This window comes from Dipodomys ordii, unplaced genomic scaffold (genome assembly GCF_000151885.1).
Source record: "Dipodomys ordii isolate 6190 unplaced genomic scaffold, Dord_2.0 Scaffold56, whole genome shotgun sequence".
Lineage (NCBI taxonomy): Eukaryota > Metazoa > Chordata > Mammalia > Rodentia > Heteromyidae > Dipodomys > Dipodomys ordii.
The window spans coordinates 8,189,987-8,199,785 of NW_012267272.1; the positions used below are offsets into that span (position 1 = coordinate 8,189,987).

Below are 9,799 nucleotides of genomic sequence, written 5' to 3' on the forward strand. Positions count from 1 at the left end.
TCCCATGCTGGCAAATAAAGAGGACATAATCTGGGTTGGGTTCTGGTGCATACTAGTATATATTAGTATTTCTTCTGTCCCCATCATCAACCCCACCATAACTGCCAAATCCTCAGTGGAAAAAGATGTGGACAGCATGGCATATATCTTTTTTTGGTGCCTCATTGCTTAGTTTTGTAGGACTCCTTTTGAATCTTTTCATGACAGTTGTCATTTACAAGACTTGGGTCAAAACCCATAGACTCTCCTCTTCTGATAAGATCCTCTTCACCCTGGGCATCACCAGATGTCTCATGCTGGCATTATTTATGCTGAACATTTTGTTCATCTTTTTAAATGCTGAAAGGTTAGTCTCCTTTTCTAGAGTTTTATCATTGTGTTGGAAGTTTTTGGATGGTTGCAGTCTCTGGTTGGTGACCTTGCTCAACGGCTTGTACTGTGTGAAGATTACTAACTTCCGATGCTCAGTGTTCCTTCTGCTGAAACGGAGTATCTCCACAAAGATCACCAGACTGCTACTCGGCTGTCTGCTGATATCTACTTTCACTACCCTCCTGTGCCTTGTGGTCAGACTGATACCATATTTTCCTGAATCTGTGACTAGGAGAAATGACACGTTCTTTGACATCAAGGAGGGCATCTTGACTTTTGCAGCCTCTTTTGCCTTGAGCTCATTATTCCAGTTTATCCTTAATGTGACTTTTGCTTCCTTGCTAATACATTCCTTGAGACGACATCTACAGAGGATGCAGAGAAACTCCACTAGCTTCTGGAATCCCCAAACTGATGCTCATGTAGGTGCCATGAAGCTGATGATCTATTTCCTCATCCTGTACATTCCATATTCAATTGCTACCATGCTCCACCTCCCTTCTTACATAATGATGGATTTCAGTGTCAGAGCCATTTGTTCAATAATTTCTACTGTTTACCTTCCAGGACATTCTATTCTAATCATTCTCACACATCTCAAACTGAAAACAAAAGCAAAGAAGATTCTTTGTTTCAAGAAATAGTGGAATTTCAATAGTAAATGGCTAGGTCATCTCATAGTTTTGGAGCTAGATTTTCTCTGTTAGCAGTTTTCCTAATAAACTGAGAAGTTCATTTTGTGATTTCTTATCTGACATTCTGGGTCTTTAAATGCTGTATTTGAGTTAATTTTGTATTTGGGGGCTAATTTAAAATAAGCCACATTCTCTAAGGCATTTGGTTGACATGTTACTGGTGTATTTTACATGATATTGTGTTTCTGGATTATAGAAAGCACCACAATGCTCCATTAACTACTGAAGTAGAATGAGATATTTTCCCCATATCAAGGTACATATTGTACATATGACTAGCTACACGTTTTAGTTCAGGAACCCTGAGTAAGGGGTCAGCGATAGGCAAGTGGTCATTGAGAAAGCACAACCAAGCAGCACAAAAAGGCAAGGAAAAAGAGAAAAGTTTCAAGAGAAAGAAAGGTAAGAAACAAGGATTGAAATAGGTGTACATTGTAAGATAAGACAAACAGAAGTTACCAGTCTTTGCTGAGTGACAGCAACTGAGCTAGAAACACTGGCATTGAATTTCTAGGCTGGATTTGGAAAGAACAAAAGGTCAGAATTGATAAGTGGTGAGAAGTGTTTAGTGTTGAAAAATAAATCCAGCAAGCTAGCCTAAGGACAAAAATAAGTTCTAAATGGTGAAATTAATCTCATCTGAGTGCAAATTTACCAAACACTAGGCATTACTGTAAGATGCAGAATGCAGAGCAAAGTCAAGAGGAGCTATTGGACTAGTAATGGGAGTGTTTGACTTCTCTGTCTTCATTTGAGCACAGCAGAGTTCTTGAACAGATGTTATTTTGTGAGGCTGGAATAACAGGATGATGGCTTCAGAAAAACTTGTGTCTGAAGATGGAATGATTTTGAAGATGGACAAGTTTTGAAATGGTAATTAAGGATTAATTATGGATATAGCTAAAATAAGCTACATAAGCAATATTTACAGAAGGCTTATGTAATATTTATACATATCTGAATAAATAATTTTAAAACAAATTATCTAACTTTCCTGTTCTGGCCACCAGAGTTTTGACTGCAATATTTAATAAATGTTAGCCAAACCAATATTTTATAGAGAACAGGGTGACTTAGATCTAGTCTTTCCCTTACTTCAGTGTAAACACTGCTGTCTGTTCACATGTTCAACTTGTAAACATGTTAAAATCATTACTGTCCCACCAGAATGTAAGATCCTTGGGAGCAGCAACTATTCCCTTCATACTGTATCCTGGAAAAAGGGTCTGATACATGCTAGTTACTTAGTAGATATTGTCCAGTAATTAATTGGACTTTCCCCCTTGTAACATGAGGTTCCTTGCAGTTGTCTCTGCTTCCGTGCGTGTTGGGTTTTATGGAATTAAGATAGGGTGGAAGTAGGGTTTCAGGAGCACCGCTGTAGGCTCTCTAGACAGGTACATAAAGTTTACATGTCAGCGATGGCACACAGCTTATTCAGTGTGTTGGCCTCTACCAGTCTCTGGGAACCACAGGTGGTTAGGGTCCTTCTAGTGTGCCTGCTGGGTGAAGTGACAGTCTGGTGGCAGCAGGGGCAGGGCATCTCTAGTGCAGAATGCACCTGTCAGTCTCTGCCGGCTGTGGAAGTGGAGCCAGTTCAGTGCCCTGGCTGCATTGTGGTTGGATTTGATTTCAAAATGACACCATGTAGGAACAACCGGGGTGAGTTCTACCTCTGAAACCCTGAAACTATGTGCAGTCCTGAACAACTCCTCAACTGGGTTTGGGGCCTAGGAGTGCTTCGGGAGACAATGGTTATCTGTGGTACCAGCAGGGGCTGATGAGGCCTCCTGTTAATCTTTTCTCTATCCTGAAGGGACTTTCTCGTGTGCATACTGACCCAGACTGGAACAATGGGGCAGTTAATGATGACATTTCGCTTCTTTCTTTACAAGCTCATCAAGAGTCCCTGTGTCCCACAATTCCTCCGTTCCATCTGCACTGTATTCCAGGGTTCTCCCAAAATGTTCTAGCACAAGAGTTATTTTTGATCTCTCTTTGTTGTGGTTGTGTCTAATCAACTATCTTGCTAGAATTTTCCTCCTGGTTATCTTTTTGTACAGATATCATAGGAGGAGGAAGAAGCACAAAGCTTTGTCCCACCACGATGGATTCACAAGTTCCTCCTTGACATGGATCGAGTTGGCTAGCTCCTTTCCCATCACTTCCCTAGGTCCTCTCTTGGAGAGTAGCACTGCCTCCCACTCTGTAATGCAGCAAGCTACCTACACTTCCCTCCCTCCCTCCCCAGCTATCACCACGAAGCAGAGTTGTCAGAGAATTCTGTGGCAGGTGGTGGGTGCCCAGAGATAGACAACAGTAAAATGGCCTGACATTTTCAGTAAAATTTAATTTTGTCTTCTCTCTCATTTCTTCTTTGATTTGGAAACACAATAAGAAACTAATATGGAAAACAGGATAGAAATCAGAGCTGTTGCTCTCTAAGTGATGCAAAGCTCATTATTTTCATAAACTTCGGAAGTCAAAGCTGGATTTTTATTTTGCATAGTAAGTATCATTTCTGCAGATAATCAAACATCCTTTGCCAACACATTGGTATGTCTCCCTGATGAGAATAGAGAATAGCTATCATTTCAAAATGCTTTTAAATACTTGAATTTAAAAACTATGATCAGGACATCAATTACTGGATATTTTCTAGGCAACATTTTTCTTAGTGAAATTAACTATGTGGCTGCCTCATTATGTGGTTTAGCTTTTCTTAACATCCTTAGTAGTCTGTGAAAATGCTATTTTTATCTTTCTGGAGGCTTTCTGTTCTCTTCTTTTGAGGCCAGACTTGCCCTTGTGGAGTTGGGTCAGTTGACCCATCCATGATAGGGATCCATAGGGATCCCCATGATCTAGGCCAGAGTAGGCCAGGTGGGGAAAAGGGTGCACATATTGGCTTTATAGGAAAGTTGCTGAAGACGCACTGCTGTTGGACAAGTTCTCTGGTTTGTAGAAGATTTTGTCCTCTCCTCTCCTTTTCCACAGCCCACAGGCACAGTTTTAGGGTGTTGAGTCATGGAGCTGCAGGGAGGTTGTGCAGGATGTGTCTTCCTTTGGAAGCAGGGACTATATATTGTTCACTGCTTGGCCCATCATATATACTCTTTAAATATTTTCTGAAGGAATGGAAGTCTAGTCTAACAATCCCTGTGTTGTTTATTAGTAGAGCTACTGATATGCAGAAGGGGTAGTGGATTGCATAAAATTTGTAGAGTCCCAGGAAGTGCTGGGGTCAGGCTCCAGGCCTCCTTGCTCTTGGTGCAGAACTCTCCTCCAGACTCACATTACCCTTGTCAGAAACCAGTGTTGCCTTCCTACTTTTTCCTAGTACAATTGCTCTTTCTCCACATTTCCTTACAGTTATTTCCAGATTTCTTTGAACACTGTATTAGCTTTCTATTTGCTAGTTAATAATACAAACCTAGCAGGCCAAGACACTACACATTTATTATTCCAGTTTCAGTGGATCAGAGTTTTAAAATAGCTTCATCAGATCCTAGATTCAAAGTATCTGCAAGACACATCAAGAAAGGGGAAAAGGAAAGCCACTGATATCTCTCTTTCTATACGCACATATATATAGAGACATATATATATACACACACACATATATATGTATGTATATGTATAATAACCATTAGTAAGATCCTGCCTTGACAAATCAAGGTAGGTATAGGGAATCTTCAAAGCTCAGTGTGGTTTTATCTCCAAACTCCAAATAACAATGAAGCTCAGTCAGTATCTTTTCCCACTTTTTTCAGTGTTGGGGTTCAAATTTAGGCCCTTCGCTTTCTAGCAAGCACTCTATCACTGAGCTAAATCCCCATACCTACCTTGATTTGTCAAGGCAGGGTTTTACTATGTAGACTAGGCTGACTTCAAACTTGGATCCTTCAGACTCTGACTCTCAAATGCTGGTACTACAGGCATAGGCCACCATGTTCAGACCAGGCAACATCTTGATTGCTTAGCCCTTACTGGGTAAACAATGCCTGTGTATTCCTGTGCTGTCATTCTTATGTGTTTTTATCCTACATGTACATCTCCAGAGCACTTAGTCATTTCCGTTGTTTTTAAATAACATACATAAACATCACAACCATATATATATATATACACACACACACACACACACACACAAGTATGTATAGATATTTATTCCTGTAACTCTTAAGCCATCATCATCATTTGAGACTTGTTCATTAAGTACTATATGGTACTCTATGTACTGATTCATATCCCTGTTTATGGCCATTTAGGAGAATCCCAAATTTATATTACCAATGTTGAAATGTATATGTTCCATTCCACTTCAGGCTTTTGTTGGCTTATTTGAGATAAGAGTCTAATGGACATTCCTGCCTGTCCTACTTTCAAACTGTGATCCACAGATCTCAGCCTCCTGAGAAGATAGGATTACAGTGTGAGCCACCAGTGCCTGGCTTATAACATTTCTTGGTAACTATGTCAATCTGTTTTTCAGTTCTGCTTATCTCCTTCCTCTGAGATATGTATGAGATACGTCTTAAGGCAAGTAGTGTGGATAATTGGCCATATTCTTATGGCCATACACAGATGGCTTCAGAGACAGTGATTGACAATAATGTCTCCTCTCCTTGACCTATTTTTTGTTGTTTGGCATTTAAATATAACATGGTTTTATTCTGTGATTGCTCCTTCCTTCAATCTTTCCCTTCTTCTGCCTTTGATCATGAGTCTAGTTTTAATTTAAAGTTATTCATCTCTTATGTGTACATGTTCATTGTTCTTTTTATGAAAATGAAGGTATTTTTAAAATAGCACATGAGCTCATATCTGCCACACTATAGACCCCTTGGAATGTTTTCATCTAATCTTCCTTTTTAGAGTTCTTGTTATATTTATATACTTAAACCTATGATCCCCCTGGAGAAAGGATTGTGTCTTTGATATTGTTTCTGATCTCTCAGGATTCATTTGTACAGATGCAAATATGGGACAGATCATCATGACATCTAACATCTCTGTTCCTGGTCACAGTTGGTCCATTTCCTCTTGAGAACAGATTACAGAAGGTCAAGTCCACATCTAGTTGTGTAGTGGGAAAGTTTACCTGAGTGTGGTATCATACCTCAGCCAGAGCCGTACATATTCATCAGCACCAAACCTTAGGACCCTTCCTGGGACCTCAGTGAGAAGCTCCTCTCTGCAGCTATGTTCCTTGTTGCCCTAGGACTACTAATGCCGGTAGCCATAGCTGAATTTCTTATTGGCCTGGTTGGAAATGGAATCCTTGTGGTGTGGAGTGTTGGAGAATGGATCAGGAAAGTCAAGGGGTCCTCATATAACCTCGTTGTCCTGGGTCTGGCTGGTTGCCGGTTTCTCCTGCAGTGGATGATTATGTTGGACTTAAGCCTGCTTCCATATGTCCAAAATTCTTTTTGGATTCTCTATGCCAATATTCTCTGGTCTGTGATAAGCCAAGCCAGCCTCTGGTTTGCTGCTTTCCTCAGTGTCATCTATTGTAAGAAGATCACAACCTTCCAACATCCTGCTTATCTGTGGCTGAAGCAGAGGGTCTTTAGCTTGAGTCTTTGTTGCATCCTGGGACACTTGATAATAACTTTGGTACTTCTAGTTGACATCAAATCCTCTGGTCTTTCCCTTGCAAACAAGAGCATTGAAAACTTCTTTTCAAGATGGCAGAATCGTTCTTTATTTCACCTCACTTCAGGAAGTGGGCTGCCTTTGGGGATGCTTCTTGCTTCCTCTGGGATGCTGATTGTCTCTCTGTATAGACACCACAGGAAGATGTGTGTCCACACCGCTGGCAGGAGAGATGCTCGGGGCCAGGCCCACGTCACTGCCCTGAAGTCCTTGGGCTGCTTCCTTATGCTTCACCTGGTTTATATCCTGGCTAGCCCCTTCTCTTTCACCTCCGACTACTCACCTGCTGAACTCACCAGGGTCTTAATCTCAGAGACAGTCATGGCTGCCTACCCTTCTCTTCATTCTGTCATCCTGATCTGGGGCATGCCTAAGGTGAAGCAGACTTGTCAGAAAACCTTGTGGAGGATAACATGTGCTTGGAGAACCTGGGGTACATGATCCAGGGAGAAAGGTGGTGTCAAGATAGTCTTTAGAGACATTCTTCTGATAGCTCCCTAGGAAGGTGCTAATTTTATGTTGTTTAATATTTTTCTTCCTAACTGTATATGTAGAAAAAAAGAACATGAATCCACGCTAAGAGAGGCAACAGGGAATGGGGGGCGGGGATAAAAGAGGGTGAGGAATTTTGAAAGAGAGTAATACATTTTGAAAGAGAATAACTATAGTCAAATATTTTGCTTTTAACTATGAAAATTAAACAAGAAAACCCGTTGAAATTGTTTGGGGAAGGGGGGAAGGGGAGAAGGGAGGGAAGAAGAGTGATAGGATGAGATTGGTTATAATATATTGTAAGCATGTGTGGGAATGTAGAATGAAACTCCCTCTGATGACTGGAACACTATAAATAGCACAATAGATACCTAAAGAATATTTTTTAAGTGACTGAGTAACTCTGCTAACTATTCTTTTTTTTGGGGGGAGGGTCTGGTCGTGGGGCCTGAACTCTGGGCCTGGACGCTGTCCCTCAGCTCTTCAGCTCAAGGCTAGCACTCTACCACTTGAGCCACAGCTTTTTTTCTTTTTGCTTATGTGGTGCTGGGGAATCGAACCCAGGGCCTTATGCATGCAAGGCAAGCGCTCTACCATTGAGCCACCTTCTCAGCCCCTCTGCTAACTATTCTTAAAACTACTCTTTACATCATAAATTAAAAAGCTGAGCCGAGCACCAGTGGCTCACACCTGTAATCCTGACTACTCAGGAGGCTGAGGTTTGAGGATTATGGTTTGAAGTCAATCCAGGCAGGAAAAATCTGTGACTTATTGCCAGTTAACCACCAAAAAGCTGGAATTGGAGTTATGTTCAAGTGGTAGAGTGTTAGTCTTTAGTAAAAGCAGCTCAGTGTCCAGGCCTTGAGTTCAAGCTCCAGGACTGGCACAGGAAGAAAAGGTGAAGCCCAGAAGAGGCAGAGGCCTGCCTGGCATTTCATGTAGAGTCTGTGGCTGTGCTGGGTCCACTGCTGCTGTACAATTTAGATCTAGTCATCTTTTCTTTCAGAAACAATATGTTTAGCATTACTAGAGCTTGAACTCAAGCCTCACATTCAGCATGTTTACTTAACTGGTGCTCTACTACTTGAGCCTTTTCTCCACCCCTACTTTTTTGCTAATTAATTGTGAATAGAGTCTTATGGACTTCCTCACCCTCTCCCCCCATCCCCTGGGCTGACTTTGAACCATGATCTTCTGAGTCTTAGTATCCTGACCTGATCATAGGTATGAGCCTCCTATGCTATGTCCTACTAGTTTGAACATACATTTAAAAAATCAGTTCTAGGAGAGCTGGAATCTAAAAGACAGTACTCAGTGCCCTGTATATATTTTGGGGGAGGGGGAAGCACAATTTGAGATAAGATCTCTCTGTGTAGCTCAGGCTTTTTTGAATTTATGATCCTCCAACTTTAGCCTCCCAAGGGCAGGGATTATGGGCATGTATCACCATATCTTTCTACTCTCAACATTTTTTTCCACATCTTATCAAACATGCCAAGCTACTTTAATTAATTTACTCTTTCTAAATTTAACTCTATTTACCTAAATCTGTGAAAATGGTAATACAAGTCACACAGTTCAAGAGAGATGGCTCCAATCATGTCACTGTGAGTCCCTGGGTGTCAGGGACCATCTTTTGTCTTGGGAATGATAATATCCATTCTTGTTAAAAAAATAGTACTTCTTTGTTTTTAGAAGTAGGTTGTCTATCATGCCATTTCTATTTTATAGTGATGTTTTTAAGTGATTATATTCATAAAGGTAGCTCATGTATATTGGGCTTTGCATCTTATTGGGAGTGCTTCTGTATAGTCCATGATCTCATTTGATTTAATCGCACCAGTGTCCCCCCACCCTCATTGTATAGCTGCCCAAACTGTTGTAATGATTTGCTCACCACCATCCGTTGGTAAATGGTACAGATGGAACAGTCCCAGGTTTTTGTTTTTTGACTCAAGGAGGTTTTGCACTTTTTCCAGCAACCTAGTTGTAAGTCATTTTCAAACTTGTTAGCCATCATAGTAGGATGATGTGGAATGCAAGTTTATGAGCATTTTTAAATGCAGGAAATAGCAACTAAATTTTAAATCTTATATTGTTAATATGCCTGGGGACTAAGATCTCAACTCAGAACAGATGAAAGTTTGTATGATTTACTTTTCTTATGCACGTAACAGTGCGTGGGAAATGGAACCATCTAAATATCCATTAATGCATGAAAGGAGAAAGACAATGTAGTGTAAATATAAAATTGAATATTATTCAGTTTGAAGAAGAAAATAAACTGTCATTTGTAAAAACAAGGAAGAATCTAGAGGATATTATGCTAAACAAAATAGAGTAGGTGATTGTGATAATCATTTCACAGTGTATCTGTACCTATCCAAATGTCACATAATTTTCATTTGCCAAGTATACCTCAGTAAGACTGAGTGAAGGCTTATGGTTTCCAAGTATTTTTTGGGATTTGATTTCCTTCTTCTGTAAATGATTTTGCTTTTGACAGGTGTGAGGCTGCTTTGTGTTTCAGCCAGAAAACAAATCTGAAGGCAAATCTGTGTTCTTGAATTGACTCCCATGTA

General features: G+C 40.5%; 2 protein-coding genes across 2 annotated transcripts; both read left to right on the top strand.

Annotated features, from left to right (window-relative positions):
* The first annotated feature begins 200 nt into the window (after window positions 1–200).
* Window positions 201–1,016, top strand: LOC105989558 (taste receptor type 2 member 4). The gene has a single exon (XM_013021664.1). It carries the CDS (start codon window positions 201–203, stop codon window positions 1,014–1,016), a length of 816 nt encoding a protein of 271 aa, XP_012877118.1.
* Window positions 1,017–6,299: 5,283 nt separating this feature from the next.
* LOC105989475 (taste receptor type 2 member 5) lies at window positions 6,300–7,166 on the top strand. Its single transcript, XM_013021567.1, has one exon. It carries the CDS (start codon window positions 6,300–6,302, stop codon window positions 7,164–7,166), a length of 867 nt encoding a protein of 288 aa, XP_012877021.1.
* The last annotated feature ends 2,633 nt before the right edge of the window (window positions 7,167–9,799 follow it).

Bases quoted from the DNA above. Each gene is read 5' to 3' on its own strand.
- LOC105989558 (XM_013021664.1), top strand. From the start codon at position 201: ATGACAGTTGTCATTTACAAGACTTGGGTCAAAACCCATAGACTCTCC.
- LOC105989475 (XM_013021567.1), top strand. From the start codon at position 6,300: ATGCCGGTAGCCATAGCTGAATTTCTTATTGGCCTGGTTGGAAATGGA.